This window comes from Citrus clementina, unplaced genomic scaffold, assembly GCF_000493195.1.
Source record: "Citrus clementina cultivar Clemenules unplaced genomic scaffold, Citrus_clementina_v1.0 scaffold_7, whole genome shotgun sequence".
Lineage (NCBI taxonomy): Eukaryota > Viridiplantae > Streptophyta > Magnoliopsida > Sapindales > Rutaceae > Citrus > Citrus x clementina.
In genome coordinates this window covers 282,474-303,667 of record NW_006262075.1, presented here as the reverse complement: position 1 = coordinate 303,667, position 21,194 = coordinate 282,474, and the positions used below count along the sequence as shown (strand labels likewise).

Genomic DNA, 21,194 nt, shown 5'->3' with positions numbered 1-21,194 from the left:
AGTTACATCCGTTATTAATTGTGACAAGTTAAATTTTTTTTTAAAAAAAAAAAACCCCACACTGAAATGCAGTGTAAATTAAAGGATTCCGTTAATATAAAATTATTATACATATATAAATCATAAAAAAAGAAGAATTATTGTATCATCATTAAATAGTATTAGTTTCAATGGAACTGAGAGTTACAATGAGAAGAAAATACATACAAGTTCAATTGGAACATACAAGACAAGACAATAATGGCTGTAGAGCTATGAACAACCGGGCTGCAGGCCTAAAATAAAGATTCAAAGGTTTGCGTGTGCAACTGCAGTTGCTATATTATTATTTTTGACTCTTCCCCCTCCAACCCAATTAGGTAAAAGTTAGTTGTAGCTATACGTCTGTTATACGTCTGTTATAGCTTAGTTTCCAAAAGAAATTGCGCCGGTTCAGATTTTGATATGTATCCAAACTTAGATGTGCAATACTTCCTGTGAACACCAGTGAGCTTCCCTGTTGCTGCTTTCTGGTGGAACCCAATCATAAGTGTTGCACACTCTCTGGAAGAGCACCAGCAAAATTGTTAATCGGGAATACATACGTTCAGTAAGAGGAAAATTTTGCAAAGGCAGAAATTAAGACTCACAGGAGCTGATCTTCTGAGTAACCGCTATGCCATTGACATGTCTTACTCCATTGCTTGAACCCGTAGATGGTACATTGAGCTGCATAAATAGCAGCAGCCGCTAACAGAGATGGTGTGAACTTAAGCATCTCATACTCCACGAGGGAAAGCTCGATTAAGAAGAAGGACAGAAGCTGAAGCTGTTTTCCAGGTAATAATTTAGTTATTGTCATTATAAAATGATATTGCTGACTATAGTTACCTAAAAGGAATTCAAAAAACCAACTAACCTTCTTTGTCCGATTGTGCAGCCTTGAGGAACCTTTGAATAAAAACATAAGGTGTTGGGACTGACATGTTAAATTGTAATGTGTTAAGCATTAATGATTCCTGCAGGTTGAGTGAAAAAATGTATATTCGATTATTTTAACTTCAGATTTCACTGGCATCAACAACATTGATATGATATGAAAACAAAAGAAAATTACCATTTCTAGAACTTCTTTCCTAGTGTAAGCTTTATCAGATATAAGAATCAAATCCCCAACAACGGGAACAGAAACCTCTTCATACTTGCATGCCAAAAGCATGGCAACCAAACCGACCAACTGTAACTTCTTTCTAACCACTTGTTGCTGGGATAAAAATCGGTCTATGAGGTTAATAGATAGAAACAGAGTCTCGCTCATGAGATCAAACTTGTCATGGACCTGTGAATTAGACAAAAGAAACACAGTCATTCCGAGTTGACATTTTCAATTAGCATTCAAATTTGAAAAAAGAAAACAATATAGAATGCATTGGTTGAATTAGAGAGCACTTTAATACCTCAATAAGCCAGTCAATTAGTATAGCCCTCATCTTCTCATTAATGTCAAATTGTTGCATCATGTATTCGGGTGATACACAGCTAAAACTCTGCATATTACGTGGAAATCAGTATTCCGTATTAGTCACAACAAATAAGCAATCAAATCTGGAATTTGCTAACTAGGTAACAAATTAAATTTGCCAGCATAATTATGAGACACTTGTCAAAAATGGTAGTCCAGAAAATAATAACCTTGAATGAACTCAGCATCTCATACGAGGATAAAACATCACGATTGGATAACACTATGATGGAAACCTATATAGAGATGACATGAAGGCTTTACTGCAATTTATGGGGAAAATTTTGGAAAACTCATTGGCCAGCCATTCTTATGATTTATTTGTCCACGAAATATATATTTCAGCTTTTTCAAATGTCTATGTATTAGGTCAGTACACACCCTAATGACAAACCAGTTCCGAGAAAATTAGCTCTACAATTTTCGCCGCTTTCTTCTGGCATAGAGGGATACATGGAAATGAATTGCTAAGTACTAGATAATTTTTATGAGTTTTTTTTTTTCCTCAAGTAAACAAAAGGCACTAACGCACCAATTGTTCTTAATAATCGATCTAATAATTAATCATAACCAGGGTTAGCACTAAAATAAATCAGATGAAGAATCAGTCAATATTAAGAGCAAGTTTGAACTCGTCAAGGCTCCCTTAAAACTTTAAAACTTTAGTGAATCCATGACACCAAAAAGTTGCCCTAGTCACATTTGAATTGAAATACACAATATCTAGTTATCTACACTGAAAATTCAAAATTAAAGCAAATGCAGGCAGATATTTACCTCCATTTTCCTATAATACGAAAACAAATCTTCGACATATTCAACAACTGCTAGTGGATTCTTTGCATCCCAGCTATCAATATCCACAATCGGTTCTTCCACTATGTCCTCCATTTCAATCTCCTCCTGGCAAATTTTAGCATTTGAATTATGAGTTTGCCAAAGTAGTCAGCACATTGCAAATAATTAGATTTCTTCAGGAGAAAGAGTGACAGATACCATTTGATCCACTTCATTTATGCTTTCTTCCGATTCCTCCAAAAACATTGGCTCTGGTTGGTCTTTGGGTGCCTTGTTAAATTCCTCCACATCAATGAATATACAATCTCCAAATTCATTTGTGTCTGACACCGATGTTTTTGGCTTCTTAGGTTCATGCACTGCCTCGGGGCAATGTTGTTGGTTGCATGCAATTTGGGCAGCAAACTTTCTGATGAAGGGCAAATTACAGGATTTCATTATAAATGCGGGTCATTTGATTTCACACCTCAAAGGAGGGTTTTGTTTCATTTCTCTTTCTTAAAGGAAGCAGATCCAAGTTTCAAAATTCAAATTTCTTCAACCAAAACATATAAAAAGGCAGAGAGAAAATTAAAGGGCCAAAATTAAACCTTGTAATGGGTCGATGCACTGGATCAAGCTCATCCTTTTCACAGACTGCATGGTTTCTGTGCCCAAAAAAAAGAAAAAAAGAAACTAAAATTACCTCCTAGAAAGCAACAGGTAACAAGAAAGCACGCAAATTTCTCATAACTAATAAATCTGACATTAAAAAAAAAAAAAGGAGGGAAAAAAGGGAAATTAATTACTCAGAAAAGCCTCTCTTGTTAACAAGACAAGGATATGCTTCTGGTCCCACAACATTGTGACTAATGACACCTAAAGCTCTTCTGTTATTCTTAATCCCCAGCCCAAATTTGCTGCCACCCATTTGTAATCCCCCTTTCAAAGCAAAAACAAAATGTCAGATCTTAGAATCACAAGCCGTCTTCAATCTTACATTTGCAGAAAGACTCACACAATACACTTCATTCATTTACCTTGAAAACCTGTGGGTTTGGTGATATTGGGATTGTTCTCATCAGAGATAATACCCATTTTGTTCATATGTTCAGAAGAAACAATCCTCTAAAACCACAGCCCCTCCCCTCCTTCAAAAGAACATTTAAAGTGTTTAGACAAAATGGAGGAGAGAAAATAAAACAATGGATGCTTTGTCTGGATTTATTATTATTATTTTCAAAACCAACGGCTAGTGATAGGTGACCGTTGGATTAGAGTGGGGAGGCGATGACTTTGTCTTTGACTCTTCGTGTAAGTACAACGGTAACTTTGGTTTGCAATGCATGTGGCGTGCCGCATCTGATTTCAAATTATATTGAGTGTGTGTGTGTGTGTGTGTGTGTGTGTGATGCTACTGCTATGATATGATATCAATCATTTCATTGCTGGTTTTGTTTCGCTTTCCTGCGGTTTGTATTTTTACGGTGCGTCAGGTGCGGCACTAATACGACTTGCATTGTCTACGCTCTCTGTAGGGCAGGGTACTCTAGGGTAGGGTCTACCGTCTACCACTATGTGCCGGTTCATCAAATACTTTCATTACTTATTTCCTGCCGATTCACCTCTTTTTTCTTTTTCCTTTTTCTTTTCTTTTCTTTCTTAAACGTCTATTTCCATCGAATAAACAAATCAATCCTTTTTCTTTATCCGAATAATTGATCCCGGATAGCAGGTGCTCCAACAGAAATTTCTCTCAGGATTCCAACTTAAGTAACTAGTCAAATAAAGTTTTTTAGGCTACTCATCCAAGTCACTAGGAGCTGATATTGAGAACGAACAAGAATTTTGTGCATTTACGAGTTTTTTTTCCCCCTTTTTTAAGCCAAAACGACTGATAGAAGCAGCAAGCAGGCAAAATGTCAGAACACGAATATTATAAGCCTTGGATAATTACAAGTTTCTGTATCTGACTCTATGCCTTGTTCCTGTAGCTAAGAAAATAAATTCATTTAACAACATTACAAGCTCAATCACAAACAGGGAAACGACCTGGTTAGGACGGCCACAGTGGAAACCTCCAAAATAATCAGGCCATTCTGAATCATCTCATAATCATACTTGGTTAATTTCAAATTGAATATGCATAAATCGCAAGACTATATTTGATGGTGAATGATTGCCCACTAATCTTTAGCATATACTTAACAAGCAAAGATGCAATCACTTCTCTTTGAACAGACTAGACAATAAAAGTCCGTTCTTTTTTTTATCGTCTGCTCTCTTCTGTTTATCTCGCTTCTTATTAGTTCCCTCTGTTGATAATGAATGACGGTCTTTCTTCTCTAAGATCTTTTCAGGATTCACCTTTATCTCTTCTTCAGGTGATTGACACGTCTTGGCCGCCTTCTGGGTTTCCTCCCCAAGCTGCTGGCTCCCCTCTTTTGGAACCAACTCCTCATTAATAGATAACTCTTGGTCGAAGTGACAGGAATTCTCAATCCACTTGTGCTTCTCAGTTGTTCTCACCTTTAGTTCTTCGTCTGGTAATTGACAATTTTTGACCGCCTTATGGATTTCCTCAACCTCCTCTTTCGGAACCACATCCTCCTTGTTCATGGATAGCTCGTGGTTGATGCTGCTGAATTTCTCAGTCCACTTGCACTTTTTGGCTGTTTTTAGCTTTAGCTCAGCACTGGATGGTTGTAGACCACGTTTCCTATTTTTCTTGGCTAAATAATTCTCTACTGAATCTTTGTCTAAGACCTCCGGCATCTCCTCCTCATCAATCTCCTCCTCTCCCGCAACAAGCCCACCACTGATGGTTTTTAAAATAATTTTGCCAAGAACAAATCTTGTCTCCACCAGATTTCCCTTTCCAAGCATGTCATAGTCAATAATGTGACTCCTTTTTCCACTGTTGTAAGATTCAATACTATTCACCAGTACATCAAAAATTTGCTGAACATTTCTTTCAATTTTCTTGGATACAAATACCTGAAGAATAACATGTTCGTATTAGGAAGTAGACATCTAAAAAGCACACACAAGTCATGGCTGAGTATTAATTGGTGACAGCAGAGAACTTTTTTTCATTGAGTTTTAGGATATGAATTTCTATTTTTTTCCCTCCATCTTTAAAAAAATATAATGGAAAGACCCATTTTATGATATGACAGACAATGTCCTTAGAAGAAAGGAATTTATGAAAACTCAGGGACATAGATAATAAAATATTATAGTGACTCGACCAAATTATATGAGATAATATGCACTTACATAACCAGAGCTTGCCTTAGTCAAATCATTGACGCAGTCTTGCACTGAAAGAGCTAACTCAGTAACTTTTACGGCAAGTTGTTCATCGGATTCAATTTCAGAAAACCCAGAGATCTCAGGAACAAATTTCACTGGCTCTTTTGCACGATCTCTTGCAAATTTAACACCTTCCTTCCACTTTCCATGATACAGGACAGAAGCAAAAACCCACACTAGAAAAGCATCTTGAGGGTCACTGACCAATGCTTGGTGAAATGACAACAGTCCTACCCTGTGCAATACACAAAACGAAGATCGGTTCCCATATTCCAAACACATAATCTTGATAGAAATTTAATGAAAATATTGTATGTCCACATCCAGATACGCTAGCGGTTCCCAGCTCATTCCCAGACCATAGGTTTGAACAAGTCAGAATGATTCATTTGCTTACTATACAAGCCATTGATGCTGACACCTAACCACAGTCAATTTTCAGCATCTAAAGAGAATCATTAGATTTTTTTTATAGTCATGCAGTTGAGTTCTAAAAAGAAATTTCTAAACCTCCTTAACATTTTTCAAAATTGTCAAGCCACTGGTTCTGATGGCCAAGTTTATAATGATATTGGTAATGCACATGACATCAGATTACGAATTTACAATTAAACAAAAAAGTTAAACATCTGACTCACCAGAGAGTATAATCAGCAGGTCGATCACAGGAAACCAGCTTATCCAAATTAAAAAATAATCTCTGCAAAAAGAAATGGAACTTTGACAAGCCAGAGCTAAGAGGACAAATGCGTGCTGTATATGTGCCCATGCTAGAGGAGAATATATATTGTTTAAATTAGACACAATGTCATGACAAAAACGCCTAACAGCTTTTTCCATCTACCACTCACAGACTGAATCAAATTTTAACCATATTAGATTTTTCAGATATCTTTTTTTCATGTGTCATTCCCAACGTAGTTGAAAATTCTAGAATAAATCCAAATTATTGCTTGATAATCTTGCAAAATATGTATTACCATTCTCCAACTCAAAATAATCACCAAAGATAGTCTTTCACGTAACCCAGTGTTTCCCAAGCCTGCTACTCCATGGTTCAAATAATTTCAATGCAAGGGTTATCATCCCTACATCTATATGACATAAGGTAGGATCATCTTCATCATTAATATAGCTAGAAAGAGGGAAGAAATTATCTTTTCTGTACGGCAAAAGCTCACCATCAGCATCATAGGATTCTCAGCAGTTATTTTGCCAGCCTGTTGGTCAAGGTATGCTGCCTGCAATGCAAATCATACCAGGCATAAAGTTTAGTATTGACAGTACCATGAGTTACAGCATGGCAAGTTGGAAACGAAGAAACTACGAACATGGAATGGAAGTAAAATTTTGAGCAGGTTGTATCTGCGAAGCAAGCAGATTGAAGACTCAGCAGCACCATAGGACAGCATATAGTTCAATTCCATCATTATCCTGGACTGAATAAACAAAATCATATTTCGTAAGGGTATGAATAAATATGTTGTATAAGGATGATTTAACAGGATGAAGAAGGGATCACAGATTAAAACTTAAAAAGAAAATATATGTCGTATGAGAATGATCAACAGGATGAAGAAGGGATCACAGCTTAAAACTTAAAAGAATGTATATGTCGTGAATAATGAGAAGATAGGGAAATAGTTTTTCCATGTACATTAAATAAATAGAAAGAAATAGCAACACCAAATCACCCACTAATCCAAACCAAGAATTTGAAATAGCATAATATTCAAGTTCAAATAGTCTTATAATACCTTGTCAAGTCTCTCAATGGATGATGAAAGGCTATGCATTGCAGTATCAATATCCTTACAGAATGACAAGCCCAAACGAGCTGCAATTCTTAAGCCCCTCAAAATCCTAGCTGCAAGACAGGGTTAACATACAATTTTCGGTTAGGGTAGTTTTAATACCCATATTCAGCCAGTCAACTGAAATTCGTGGTGATTGAAAGCTGTACTTATAAAGATGGAGGCACTTACCACAATCCTCTGTAAATGACAGATAAGCAGGAATCAATGTTCGCAGCTAATTCCAAATATCACCAAAGAAAATGGAGAAAAACAATTCTTAGCAAACTTCCAACAAGACAATAAAATAAAACTTCAAAAACTAATCAGAATTTTATCAACGAAGGCAGAGAGTTACCTTCAAGCACCTCAAGTCTGAAATTCCATTGGCATAGTCGTAGATTTTATTCAAAAAAGGGTCGAAAAATAAACTGCTTCCAAAAGGTCAAAAAACAATCTTTACTAAATGGCATCAAGTTGGATTGACACGCATAATTCAAAGGCGAACCACTAATACAAGAATCATTAAGATTAATTTCTGGGAACAAATCATCAGAATAAATTCAAAAAATTACAAAGCACACCTATTAATTGTGAAGTCTCTGTGTATGCTGTTTCTCCAACGAACTAAGTCTATTTCATCACAGCCATATGGTATTTGAGATAACAGAACAGTCTCTTTTCCTTCACCATGCTTTGCCACAGTTTCAAAACTTGATACCTGTCAGAAAAATTCAAAGAGTGTAAATACCTGATTCAAGATTGGGTAACACTAAGTTGTGGTTTGCATCTGGAATTTTATTGTTGAATGAAAGACAGCAAAGAAGCAATTAACATTATGAAATTGAGCAGCCAACCTCAATTACAGAACCTTTAATATGAACCCTACATATAGGGAATCGTCGCCCAATAATCTCAGAACGATGAAATTGCCTCCGAATCTGCAGTAAGAAATTGAAAAACCAACTGAAGACTTTGAAGCATTGTATTTGCTAACACTTCATTTACTGCTAACATTCTGGAGAAAAAATATTGAAAAAATGCCTCCAAACCTGTTTAAGATTAGCTGTTGTGATCACATCAAAATCTTTAGGCACTCTTCTGAGAAGTAAATCTCTCACACATCCACCAACTAAGTACGCCTGAAAGCCTGTTTATTTTGAAATAAGAGATTTTCAAGCAATACATAAGTTATTCAAATCTCATGCACACAGAGATCAATGTGAAAATGGCACATGGTGGATAACATGCAACTGAATCAAATCAACAAGCACCAAAACAAAATGAGATAAAATGATTTATGCTTTAGCTTAGCACTCCAAATATTCCACAAAACATACTTATACACGAATCCTACTAACTGTGAACAGCATCAACTACTCCAGCCAACGAAATTAAACATAAAGACCAGCTAAATGCACCTTGGCTTTTCAAAATTTTCAATACAACCCATGAAGGTTGTGGAATCATTGCACGAGTTATTCCAAGGTTCCTCGAATCAACTGTTTTCCAATTCGACACATCAACTACATCATAAATACACCAAAATTAAGTCTCTTAAGCAAACACATACATAAATACTTCTATTACTGCACACGGCACAAAATACAATTCAAATAACAAAAGGAAAATATATATATATATATATATATATATATATATATATATTTACATACCCTCCTGATTGAAAGAGTCGGAACACATTTCGCGGCACATTTGAGGCTCCAAAGTATGGTTGAATCTCTGTTTAAGCTAAATAAATAAAAGATTACATAGTGTTTGAAGAATTGCCCGACAGAAAAATATAAGTATAATGTACGCAACATATGTTACCTGAATCTTTGTTAAGGATTTAAGCCGAGATAAAAGGCGATCTTTGGCTTGTAATAAGATTGCCATTAGAACAAATATTTCATGGCGCGCTCTTTAGAGCAATATACTATGTATTAGGCTATCAGCTAGAAGCCGGGTGACAGAGACGCGTTTATGCGAAGTAAAATTAAACTAGACTCACTCTAGAGTGGTGACTCGTCACTGGCGTTATGGTGACCCGCCCGCACCCGCTTCTTACAAACCTATTGCTGTAGTAACCTGGCTGTGACCTATTTTATCACTCACAGTCCCATCCCTCATCTGTCGCCGTTGATTTGAGCTTGAATTTGAGAGATGGAGATGATTGCGTGGGTCCCAATATTGTACGTGACCGACGTATGATCCATTGTGTGCCGTTTGATCCATGAGGCAGGGTTAACAAGCAATATTGCGTTTGCTTTTCTCTCGTAATTATGTTTTTTTATCCTTATTTCCTTCGTTTTAGCATCGCACGGGCATTTGTTTGTAATTAGTTAATATTAAGTGCGAGTTAAAAGTGTGTTTTTATGTTCATTTTATCAATTCTTTTAAAAAATCCAATTTTTAATTATTAATCTAAACGGCAATCTAATCTATTCCCACCACATGTGAGTATGATTAAAACTCAAATTTCATGTTTTCAACAAAAAAAAAATATTTACTCAATTATTTTGCACCCATTTTTTTAAAAATGGCTCATTTAAATATCGCATAGCCTTATACGTGGGTCTTATATATCATCACGTGCCGGTGATATAATGAAATAAATAATTCATTCAACACTTAAAATTTTGTAATAATTTCACGTCATGTGATATTTCATTAGTATCCCATCACAATAAATTACATATGGTGTGTTTATAACACAAAAATATTTGGTAAACACTAACAGTTGTAACTTTCAAGCTATATTCACATGATTTTTTATTTGTATAATAGAAAATTTATTATATCTTTGATAATTTTGTCAAAATTATTATTTAAAATTTATATTTACTACATATAATTAACTTTGGTTTCATAGTTACATATTTTTTTTCCATAGCAACTGTAGCTTAAAAACTACAACACATCAATCTCAAATAAGACCACAGTTAAGTTCAGTAATAAATTTCATCCATCATTACTTTTACCTAAGTTTGTATATGATGAGTTTAATTGATTTGATAACATAATATTAGAAAACTTATATTTAAAATAATTATATAATTTTTGTTATAAATATGAATTAACTAGTAACATTATAAATGAAACAAATAAAAATTTATTTTAAATAAAAAAATAACACAACCTTTACTCGAAGGGTAGATGCTAAATTTTTCTAAGTAGTATTAAGATTCTAATTCTTATCATTCCAAATAAAATATTCAGTAATTTGATGATAGGATGCATTATTTATTCAATAAACAAGTACGACATTAACACTTTGATGAAAATACTAAGACATTATTAATTTAAAAAAATATAATATTATTGTTATTTAAAAATACACTGTTAGTTGAAAATCACACACTATGTCAACCAAAAAAATAAATAACAAAACAAAATATTCTTGGATATTATACATCTAAAACCTCATTTATCTACTTTGTTCCAATTAAACGCGCTCGTCAATATAAGCTTATGAATTGATTTATTTATTAAAAATAAATCATATATAATCTGTATTAAAAAATATATATATATATATATAATTTGAACCGAAGGTCAAACATCAATCTCAAAACGAATCCGTGGCTGGAGGCCCATAAGAAAAACACAGATAGTACAAAAGCCCAATGGAAACAAGGCAGGGCTGTAAAAGAGCAGACCAGTAACGCGTACCACAAGCGCGTGGAAAGACAACAAAATCTCCAATCAGTCGAATTCGAAGATGGAACAACTAGACCAGTCACCTGGTGTCTCGAGAGAGTAACGCAAACTCGCGCCTCTAAGATCGTTTAACTGACCTCCGGATTCTTCATTCACCACAACCAACAAACAAACAAATTTTATTGTACCGTCTTAGGTGGGTTAAGTTTTACTTAAAAACTAAACTCTTTCTCTCTCACACGCGATTCCCTCATACATACAAATTTCGTTTTTTTTTTTCCTCTCTTTCTATGATCCGATTTCGATTTATTAATATATACTAATATAGAAATAAATAAATATATATTTTTTAAAGGGTTAGGGTTTCGTAAATTTGATCGATCGGCTTGCTTTTTGTTTTATTTATTTTCAAAGTTATTGGATTCGTTGGGCCTCCGGCAGGGATGGGGGCTGGAGATGAGGTAAGCGAATCGAGCGGAGGAGAGGGAGTAAAGGTGAATATCCGATGCTCGAACGGCACAAAATTTTCGGTGGATATCGATCTGGAATCCAGCGTTGAAACATTCAAAGCGGCGTTGGCGGAAAAGTGCGAGGTTCCGCCTCAGCAACAGCGGTTGATTTATAAAGGTCGGATCTTGAAGGACGATCAAACCCTCAAAAGCTATGGTACGATACAACTAATAATTCCGTCATTTTCCTAATTTTTAATTTTTTATTAGTTCCGTCATTTTTTTCCTTATTTCGTTTTCTTTTCTGGATTTACTGGAGTTTATTTTTTTGATTAAGGGTTAGGTGCCTAATTTGTGGTTGGTTTTATGGTTATGATCTGATTTTGGGGATTTTAAACTTTTAACTTTTCGTTGAATTGCTTTAACATCGATTAACCTTGTGGGAAAAATTTACAAATGGTCTTAGGTAACCCTAGACTCATGTTTATGGCCCCATTTAGTTTGCGATTGAGGCTTACTTGAGTCCGATGAGTATTTTTGGAGTCGCAAGTCTAGCTTTCGCGTTGACTTCTACATTTTTTTTTTGGTAGGAGGGAAATGGGGAGGGAAGAAATCCAGATTGAAAGTGAAAAGGATAGAAGAGAGATTGTTTTCTATTTTTGGTAGGACAAGAAGATAAAATGGGAAGGTGTGACGAAGAAATGTTGCGCTAACATAAGTATGCAAACTTGGTTTTTCCATGAATGGGTTGGAGACTGACTAGAAAAGCAAGTCCCATTAAAGGGAGAGGACCTCTCTTAACTTTTACGCCGGTCCTATCTATGGTTAACAAACATGGGTAAACATGTAGAACTACAACATAACAGGTTTAATGGTAAAACCAACCATGCAGATGGAGAGATACATGTGCTATCTACTGTAATTTCTTCATTTCCTCTTTATTCTTCCGTTTCCGTCTCTTTTCCTTACATTCTAGCAATCATAATTGCTTATTATTGTTACTGTTGTGTGGCCTTTTTCTATTTGGTGTTGGTGGGAGAGAGTGATGGGGTGGATTAGGACACGGTTTACTGGTAATAAGTAGATAACAATGTATCATATGAAGTTATTAGAGGTGTCATTTTTGGGAGTATGGTTCTCATCTTGGCTAGCTTTCAAGCACCACTTTCTGTTATGCTTATTATTCTGCAATGTTTTTGTTGCCTTCTTGCTCCATTGTTTTGGATTTGTGTCAGAATATTCTTGGTATAGTTTTCACTGCTATGATATTTTCTGTAGAATCATATTACATACCCTTTAACGGGAGCCCTCTTTTTAGCATGTGCAACATAGATCTTTATGGTATTCTAAGTTTATTTGATGGTGCTTATTGAATTATTGAGGCTTGGCCAGATAAAACTTTGTAGAATTAAGGAAGAACTGCTTGCTGAATGTTGTGGCCACTCCTTTTTTATTTTCATGGTTAGGTTTGGAGGCAGATCACACTGTGCACTTGGTTCGTGGTTTTGCACCTGCTGCATCTACAAACAATGCTGCGCCAACCAACTCTGGAGGTTCAACTACTACTCCAAACAGCACAAGGCCCGTGAGTACTAATGAAGGTGATGCTCTTGGAGGAGCTGGTCTTGGAGCTTCTCTGTTTCCTGGACTTGGCATCAATGGTTTAGGTGGCAGCGGAGGTGGTTTGTTTGGAGCTGGACTTCCAGAATTTGAACAAGTGCAGCAACAACTGACCCGGAACCCCAACATTATGAGAGAGATCATGAATATGCCTGTCGTGCAGAATCTTATGAATAACCCTGAGATAATGCGAAACTTGATAATGAACAATCCTCAAATGCGTGAAATTATTGATCGAAACCCTGAGCTAGCACACATACTAAATGACCCTAGCACTCTGCGTCAGACACTTGAAGCTGCAAGAAATCCAGAGCTCATGCGTGAAATGATGCGCAATACTGATAGAGCAATGAGCAATATTGAATCTTCTCCTGAGGGATTTAATATGCTGAGGCGCATGTATGAAACTGTGCAAGAGCCATTTCTTAATGCTACCTCTATGGCTGGGAATGCTGGAAATGACAACTCAAACCCATTTGCAGCTCTTTTGGGTACTCAGGGTGGAAACCAAGCCAGAGAAGGATTGAATAACCCATCTACCACTACGTCTGATTCTACCACTGGTTCTCCTGCTCCAAACACTAACCCACTTCCTAATCCTTGGATGGCTGCTGGAAGTAAGCTTCTGATCTTTTTTATTGTCTTCTTTGTGATGTTATGGGTTTTAAGTATGTTATACCTAGGTATTATCTTCATGGTGGTTTGGTGGTGATGTAATATGGTCTTTTATATATATAACCTTCCTGAATACTTTTCGGACCTGTGTGAATGAGGTTTCAGCTACAGATTTGTTATTCTGGCCCAAAGAGGATTTTTACATTGGTTTTTGACAGATCCCTGTGTTGACTAAAGTTTTTTGCTCAAACTTGAACTGGTTTTCGATTTTATAGTTTCAAGTTGACAATTCTTTTTCTTTTCTATTTTTTCAAATTTATCTGTTTCTTGTTTAAAAATAATGATAAAATACATTTATTAATTGTTCAAAATTTAACAGCTGGAGGTGCTCAAACAAACACCACAAGGTCAAGTTCTCTTGGGGATGCTAGGCCACAGACACCTGCTGGAATAGCTGGACTTAGTTCCCCTGGTTTTGAAGACATTTTCGGTACAATGCAGGACACCAATTCACTGAACCAGATGTTGCAAAATCCAGCTGTCACACAAATGATGCAAAGCCTTCTCTCCAATCCCCAGTACATGAACCAGGTATTAATTTTTTATGTTCTGATAAAAGTTGTTCGGGGTGATAGATTTTGTTTCTAACTTTTCCATGTTTCAGATTCTTGGTCTTAATCCACAGCTGCGCAGCATGGTTGATTCCAATTCTCAACTGAGAGAAATGATACAAAATCCTGAATTTCTTCGTCAGTTGACTAATCCTGAGACGATGCAGGTACATTTCCATAGTTATTGAGTCGCTTTTTAACATGTTCTCCTTTCCTTCTATCCTCTTATTTACCATCCATTTCTCCTCTCTCTCTCTCTTTTTTTTTTGTGGGGGGGGGGGGGGGGTAAGAAACTGTAAATTGTATTAAAGATGAAGATTCATTACAAGGAGAGAACCAGCTGTCCGCTAAGAAAGCAAAATAATGGAAACTTTTCTGTACTATATAAAAATATGCCAATCACCCCTCTACGAAACTAGACCGGCCTAGACACCTATCTGAAAATTCTTCCATTCTAGATGAATGAAGAAAAAAGAAGATTCTTGGAACTCCTTAGAAATTGAAGCCCACAGCAATGCTAGAACACGGACCCTATCTCACAATTCTTTAATGTTATCTGCATCTTTCCCTTCAAGAATAAGTACATTTTTTTTCCTGCCATGTTACCCAAGACAGACCTGCCACAGCACAGTTCCAGAGAATTGTGGCCTTTTGTCCCTTTACCAAAAGCGAAGGAATTCTCCATAAGAATAGAGTCACAAGAACCCAGTATGACCTACAAAATGTTAGCCTCTTTGCAAAACCTATCCCGCAAGTTTGAGGTCACAAGACTGACCCACATCCATTTCTCCCTTTTGCTCAAGGAATTATCTGCATGGCTCAGTACACCTAAACATCTTTGTTACACACCTTACCCACCACCATACATGTGTGGTGCTGACTTGGAATTGTGTATACTGAAAATTTTCCTGTGCAAGCTGTGTTTTCTATGTGAACTTCCTTTACATTCCATACCAGTAATTGGTTGTTTACCTGTAGTTGATTTTGGATTTATATGTTTGAACTGTGAAGTAGTGCATTTAATGTTTGCTTTGGTAAGGATGACTTATGAATGGCTTGTGGTTTCTCTCTGTTGCAGCAAATGGTGACTTTGCAGCAATTTCTCTTGACTCAACTTGGTCGGGCACAGTCAACGCAGTAAGCAGTGGCATCAATTCTTTTCTTGGTTTTTTCTTGCATGTTTGGAAGACTTTTGAGTTGAACTGCATTTAACTGATAAGGAGCCTCCAAATAATGTCTGAAGTTTCTATACTTCTCTAACTAAAATATTCTTCTATGATACTATGGCAGATTTTATCTAGTTGATTCCTCTGGGTTATGAGTTGTTGCTATAACTACTAGTAGTTAGGATATGAAAAATCAACTTGTCTAAGAAATTGGGTTTTGAGTTTCTGGTTCATCTTTTTGTTTATCTGTGGGTAATAATAAATTTTGGATAGTTAGCTCATCAAAGCCTTTATAGGATTTAGATCAGTATGCATCTACGTTTAGGTTATTTCCAGCTGTGAATATCCGATTAAAAAGAAAGGAGAAAGTCGGATTGGATTATGTCTACCTTCCAGGTGTCCTTTACTGGAGCCTTTATTAGGGGGTAGGTACAGATAAACAACCACACTTTTTGCCCTGTACCCCTGGTGAAACTATTCCAAAATGTTCAACCTGAGAGTTTGTTTAAGTGGCTTGGTTATCAATTTAGCTGCCATGCCAATTTTTCAATTAGGTTGATTGTAATTATTGTATTTTGAGTTACTGTTATTATATTGATTTTTGCTTATGGTTTCAACTAAATTTGGTGCTCTCTTGCAGGCAACCAGGCCAGACTGGTGGAGGCACAGGTATTGGATTCATTATCCATATTGTTTTTCTCTATTTTTCCTTTTGTTGGAATTGTTTTTTACTACAATTTTGAAGATGTTGAAACCGAATGGCATTCCATACCGTAGTTTCATTGCTTCAGTTGAACATCTTTCAGTAAAACGAGGTTGTGAAAATCTTTCTCCATGCTTATTCTTCTGCGGTAGTAGAAATCTTAATTCCCTTATAATGGTAAGGAGTTTGATGAGAATTCTTACACTAATAAGACACTGAATTTAGGGTGCATTTGACACATTGAATTGCATTGTAGCGCTTTAGCTGTATTGCATTAAGTTATAATGCAATACCATGTTTAGTGTTTATGGACTGTATTATATATAATATTATTTTGTAGTATTATTTTATATTAAAATTATTTAAACTTACTAATATTCTAATATTATATTATGAATTTTTGAAATTAGTTATTAAATAATCATTTTTATATATTAATTTTTATAATATGAAAAAATGTAATAACTTAAAGTATTATAATATTATTATATAATTTATTTTTATATATTAGTTATTAGGGCAAAACTATGGTACCACAGCTGGATCCAGCCAACAGTGGTCATCAGAGTTGGATCCAATAGCTAGATCCAACTGTGGTATGGTATCACTGTGGTACCATACCTGGACCCTAGTTATTATAATATAAATGATAATCTAAAAATATATATATATAATATCAATTTTTTATAAATAAAATAAAAAATGTAATATAATTAATTATTTAAATTTAATTGAATTATTTTTTATTTATTAGTGTTGAATATAATTGTTTCATTTAAATTTAATATTTTAGTAAATAATTAGGATGCTTTTTACATTTTTATAGTAAAATTATTTTATGTAATAAAAGTAAAAAAAATTTATCGTTTATTTATTTAATATTTAGGTTTATTAATATTTTGTATTTTATATTATTATTTAAATTAAATTTTATTTAAATGTAAATATAAATTAATATTTAATAAATTTTAATTTATTATAAATTATTGAATAATAAAAGTGATTAGAAGTTAAAATATGAACAGTGTTTGAATGCAATACAGCCCAAGTCCTACACCCCATGGGATTATTTTATGCTCCTTTCATTGCACTAGCCACATTTGTAATGCAGTGCAATGCAACTAGGAATTGCAGCCAAACATGGGTTAGCATAAGAACAGTGTTTTTAATGCAATACAATATAATTTAATTCAAGCTTTCAAACGCACCCTTAATGAAATATCTTTGAATAATTCATTATATAACAAGGAAGGTTTGAGCATGCATGTGCTTTGTTATTTTGTTGAGGGAGGGCATCATAAAGATCCCTCCTAATGAATTTCAATCTTCTTTATACACACTGTTGATATTCCCTTTATGGTATCATTATGTTAGTGTCCTGATATTTATGCTGACAATGGGCGGCCTTTCTATTTACTAATGTGGAACTTATCTGTAGGGACTCCTAACATGGGGTTGGAGATGTTAATGAACATGTTTGGTGGACTTGGGGCTGGCAGCCTAGCTGTTCCTAACAGATCTGATGGTTGCTACTCGCATCCTCATTTTTCGTTTACTAATCTTTGTTTCTATTTAACTGATTTTATTTTTTTCGTCTTCAGTGCCTCCAGAGCAATTATATGCCACCCAGTTGTCACAACTTCAAGAAATGGGTTTCTTTGATACACAAGAAAATATACGGGCTTTAATTGCAACTGCTGGAAATGTCCATGCTGCAGTGGAGCGACTCTTGGGGAATTCTGGTCAGTAGGTTGCTATCAATGTTTAATATCACCTGGTTAGTGCCGTGATAAGGACTGGTGGGGATCAATCGGTTGAACTGGAGTCATATTCAAAGCCCATTTTGGGTATGAATAATTTTAGTTATATATCATAGTAAGGGCTGAAAACTTGTCTGTGTACTTGCTCTCTTTCTAGAGAGTTCTGTCGGACCTGAGTGTCACTGTACATACTCGGTATTAAGATTTGTCATATGAATTGTTTGGAAAATTTATTATCTTAAGGAATGCATGACATTTTTTTATGATAATTGTGTCATGTAACTGCTGCTTGGTATTTGACGTAGCGGGTCGTTTTAATTCACAAGTTTGTTGGTCCTTGTTGAACCTGAAAGGAGAAGTGAAAAAGAACCGAGGAGCTTATGTTGATTTTTGGTTATAATTTTTTATTTTTTTGTTACATAGGATTTTGGAGCGAGTTCCACGCTTCGATTCAGATTCAGTAAAAAAATTTGAATAAAGTCCCGAACAATAAGTTGGTGGTGTGGTTTAGAGGTAGTTCCATGCTTCGATTCAGATTCGGCAAAAACAATTTGAGTGAAGTCCCGAACATTAGGTTGGTGGTGTCGATTGGTGATTGTGGTTGTGTACTGGTTCACGTTGGTGAATGGAAGTTGGATATATAGCAGGGAGGAAGATGTCAAATAGAGTTGCAAAGCCATCTTCTTTCTTTCTCATTTAATTCTGTGTCAGATTGGAGATTGGAGATTGGAGGATGCATAATTGACAATCATATACAGTACCAACTCTCCTATACATTTCAAAAAAAAAAAACACTCCTATGAGAAAATTTTGACTTGAACAATTAAATTTAAAAAAAAAAAAGGAAAATAAGCTATTACCCAAGTAAAATGCAACTGTCTCAACGAAGCCAAATTCAAGAATGTTTTAAAACCATAGCAATTTGTTTTTCAGCAAAATCCATTCACAATGCTTCGGCTGGATTACCATTAGGAGATAGTTTGGAAAAAAGGGGGAAAAAGAGAAAAAGCTTGGGCCAGGACCGGTCTCTATTTTTTTAAAATATAAATTTATAAATTAAAATTTGAAAAATAATAAAAACTAAAAAAAAAAACTTAAATATCTAATTCATAAATAATGATTGAAAAAATTTAAATTTATAATACTAAAGTCTCTCTCAAGCCTTAATTAATTAATTAATTAAGAGGGTGTTTGAATTGAACAATTCAGTAATAAAATTAAATATGTAAAATTTTATTTGCTTCTTTTTTTATTTATTGTTTTAGTTTTGAAATTTTTTTTTTACTGTTGGTTATAACAACTTCTTGATTATTACTTCATGACAAGTTTACAATAATTTAAAAAATAATTAAAAAATATGCGAAAGCTTAGAACCAATCCTTGTATTTTCCTTAACATGGGTTTGGGCCTTTGCTTAGAAAAGCCCAGCCCGACCCATCAATTTACCATTCCTATTATAGAGCATGAAATTTGGAATTTACGCGCATACTTTTCTTTTAATTTTTTTAATTGATTATAACGTATTTTATGTAATTATGTTGTCATTGCAAAGTACTATCGGCAAAAATGGGCATGATGGCGGGAAAAAAAATTGAACAATTAAAGTCAAATTTTTGTTGTTGAGGACAAAATAGTTATTTTACAAGTCAAATGGAGGAGGCGAGGACTGTACTTGATGTAAAAATAACAACGGATTTAACGTCCTTTTCAAAATGTAAGTGTGAGGGAGGGGGGGGGTGCATCCGTTCTTTTCATAAAAGTTTAAAAGGTGTTCTCTGCCCAACCAAATAAAAATGAAAACAGAAGAGAAAACAAATTTTTGGCCTGTCATGTCGTTTATACTTAAAGAACATAAATGACATGGTGTAAGTAACAATCCTAATCTTGAGTATGAATTGTAACTATCAATTTAAGGATTTTGTATGACATGATGTCTACAGTTTAAGAGGTTAAAGCCTATCAGATCCGTCTCTGGAGTATTGCGAGGCCTTAATTGAAATTTTTTTACGAGACTTCTTTACGTTCAATAACCACAATACTTAAAGAAACATCAAACAATTAAAAATTATTAAGGGTGTGGCTAAATTACATATTATCATTAGTTGCAATTAAAGATGGTAAAATGTGGGATTAGGTTGGATTTTTTAAAGTTGAAATAAGCTCATTTTAGGGAAAGCATAAAGGTTGGGCTTATTGCGGATTTAGGTCTGATTTCGACTTTCACTTATTTTTTAATTTTTTAAATTATTGTAAATTTAAAATGAATTAATAATCAATAAATTGTTATAATTAACATTGAATTAAAGAAAATATATATTTTAAAATAAAATAATAAATAAAGAAAATGAAGTAAATAAAAACTTAGAGATTTAATTTTGTTAATATTAAAATCTCTAATTCAATCACCATTTTAATTAATTAAAGGTTAAAAGAGAGTTTAGTATTACAATTTTAGGTTTTTTAAAATCATTATTGATTTATCAATTAGGGAGTTAAGTTTTTTTCTATTAATTTTTTTAATTTTAATTTATTATCTTAGTTATATATATATATATTTAAAAAAAAAAAGGGCCGAGCCTGGCCCCCCCTTTTGTTTTTTTTCCCTTAAACCCTTGTCTCAAAACCTTCAAACCTGATCTGTAATTTTTTACCCACCCTAATTGCAATTCTTAGGTTGATGAAGCATAGGTCTCTTATATACTTGAAGACGCCTTTGAAGCCATCAAACTTAGTCGAGTGAGGACAATTTGAGCTTAGACAAGATGGCGTAGAGTCGTAATAAGTTTTACAATTTTTCTATGGTCCCTAGACATATTCGTACACTCTTTTTGTACGGCCCCTAGACAAATCTGTATGGTGAGCTGTTCAAGCAAAGAATTACAACCCGATCAATGCATGATTACGCATATATATATATTCTGAGTTTAATGAATAATTTTTTTTTTTTTTTTTAAAAAAACAAAATATCTATCCTTAACTAAGTAGTATCCACAGAAGAATAACAAGGACCATCATGTCATGGTAAGTTTTGAATCTGATTAAGTTATGAAACTTGATTATTATCTATTAAAAAATTTATTAGGACACGTTTATAGGACTTATTTTTTAAACCAATTTAATTTAATTTTTTTAATGCGGTACATACATTGACTTTTTCTTTTATTTTCTTTTTGAAAAAAACTTTTCCCCAAAGCATATCTCTGTGTGTGTGTGTTTATCGG

The 21,194-nt window shown here is 34.4% G+C and overlaps 3 protein-coding genes across 6 annotated transcripts; 1 reads left to right on the top strand and 2 right to left on the bottom strand.

Annotated features, from left to right (window-relative positions):
- Positions 1 to 161: 161 nt before the first annotated feature.
- On the bottom strand, positions 162 to 3,458 carry LOC18036274 (G2/mitotic-specific cyclin-2). 2 transcript variants are annotated; one of them, XM_024180589.1, is made up of 10 exons: positions 3,319 to 3,458; positions 3,088 to 3,220; positions 2,890 to 2,946; positions 2,498 to 2,708; positions 2,279 to 2,404; positions 1,437 to 1,526; positions 1,097 to 1,318; positions 902 to 998; positions 630 to 810; positions 162 to 543 (listed from the first exon to the last, which is right to left on the bottom strand). In XM_024180589.1, exons 1-10 carry the CDS (start codon positions 3,383 to 3,385, stop codon positions 399 to 401), a joined length of 1,329 nt encoding a protein of 442 aa, XP_024036357.1. In that variant the 5' UTR covers positions 3,386 to 3,458; the 3' UTR covers positions 162 to 398. The 2 variants fall into 2 exon arrangements, with proteins under 2 accessions (XP_024036357.1, XP_024036358.1); XM_024180590.1 differs by lacking the exon at positions 162 to 543 and having other exon boundaries at positions 695 to 808; positions 899 to 998.
- Positions 3,459 to 4,203: 745 nt separating this feature from the next.
- Positions 4,204 to 9,526, bottom strand: LOC18036628. 3 transcript variants are annotated; one of them, XM_024181050.1, is made up of 14 exons: positions 9,220 to 9,526; positions 9,063 to 9,129; positions 8,808 to 8,912; positions 8,439 to 8,536; positions 8,244 to 8,327; positions 7,971 to 8,107; positions 7,745 to 7,817; positions 7,579 to 7,624; positions 7,351 to 7,460; positions 6,925 to 7,032; positions 6,775 to 6,834; positions 6,232 to 6,293; positions 5,558 to 5,828; positions 4,204 to 5,275 (listed from the first exon to the last, which is right to left on the bottom strand). In XM_024181050.1, exons 1-14 carry the CDS (start codon positions 9,283 to 9,285, stop codon positions 4,502 to 4,504), a joined length of 2,061 nt encoding a protein of 686 aa, XP_024036818.1. In that variant the 5' UTR covers positions 9,286 to 9,526; the 3' UTR covers positions 4,204 to 4,501. The 3 variants fall into 3 exon arrangements, with proteins under 3 accessions (XP_024036818.1, XP_006425301.1, XP_024036819.1); XM_006425238.2 differs by having other exon boundaries at positions 9,063 to 9,138; positions 9,220 to 9,525; XM_024181051.1 differs by lacking the exon at positions 8,808 to 8,912 and having other exon boundaries at positions 9,063 to 9,138; positions 9,220 to 9,525.
- A 1,533-nt stretch (positions 9,527 to 11,059) lies between these two features.
- Positions 11,060 to 18,236, top strand: LOC18037438 (ubiquitin domain-containing protein DSK2b). Its single transcript, XM_006425237.2, has 9 exons — positions 11,060 to 11,245; positions 11,464 to 11,715; positions 12,965 to 13,735; positions 14,113 to 14,324; positions 14,398 to 14,511; positions 15,423 to 15,481; positions 16,151 to 16,179; positions 17,652 to 17,738; positions 17,815 to 18,236. Exons 2-9 carry the CDS (start codon positions 11,493 to 11,495, stop codon positions 17,961 to 17,963), a joined length of 1,644 nt encoding a protein of 547 aa, XP_006425300.1. The 5' UTR covers positions 11,060 to 11,245; positions 11,464 to 11,492; the 3' UTR covers positions 17,964 to 18,236.
- Positions 18,237 to 21,194: the final 2,958 nt, after the last annotated feature.

What these genes read in the sequence shown, in the direction of transcription:
- LOC18036274 (XM_024180589.1), bottom strand. Translation starts at nt 3,385, where the DNA reads ATGAACAAAATGGGTATTATCTCTGATGAGAACAATCCCAATATCACC. An exon ending in AACAAGAGAGGCTTTTCTGA is followed by an intron (nt 2,947 to 3,087) that starts GTAATTAATTTC and finishes TTTTGGGCACAG; the next exon opens with AAACCATGCAGTCTGTGAAA. An exon ending in TAAATGAAGTGGATCAAATG is followed by an intron (nt 2,405 to 2,497) that starts GTATCTGTCACT and finishes AAAATTTGCCAG; the next exon opens with GAGGAGATTGAAATGGAGGA.
- LOC18037438 (XM_006425237.2), top strand. Translation starts at nt 11,493, where the DNA reads ATGGGGGCTGGAGATGAGGTAAGCGAATCGAGCGGAGGAGAGGGAGTA. An exon ending in ATCCCCAGTACATGAACCAG is followed by an intron (nt 14,325 to 14,397) that starts GTATTAATTTTT and finishes TCCATGTTTCAG; the next exon opens with ATTCTTGGTCTTAATCCACA. An exon ending in CCAGACTGGTGGAGGCACAG is followed by an intron (nt 16,180 to 17,651) that starts GTATTGGATTCA and finishes ACTTATCTGTAG; the next exon opens with GGACTCCTAACATGGGGTTG.
- LOC18036628 (XM_006425238.2), bottom strand. Translation starts at nt 9,285, where the DNA reads ATGGCAATCTTATTACAAGCCAAAGATCGCCTTTTATCTCGGCTTAAA. An exon ending in CAGACTTGAGGTGCTTGAAG is followed by an intron (nt 7,625 to 7,744) that starts GTAACTCTCTGC and finishes ATTTGGAATTAG; the next exon opens with CTGCGAACATTGATTCCTGC. An exon ending in GTCATTTACAGAGGATTGTG is followed by an intron (nt 7,461 to 7,578) that starts GTAAGTGCCTCC and finishes CCTGTCTTGCAG; the next exon opens with CTAGGATTTTGAGGGGCTTA.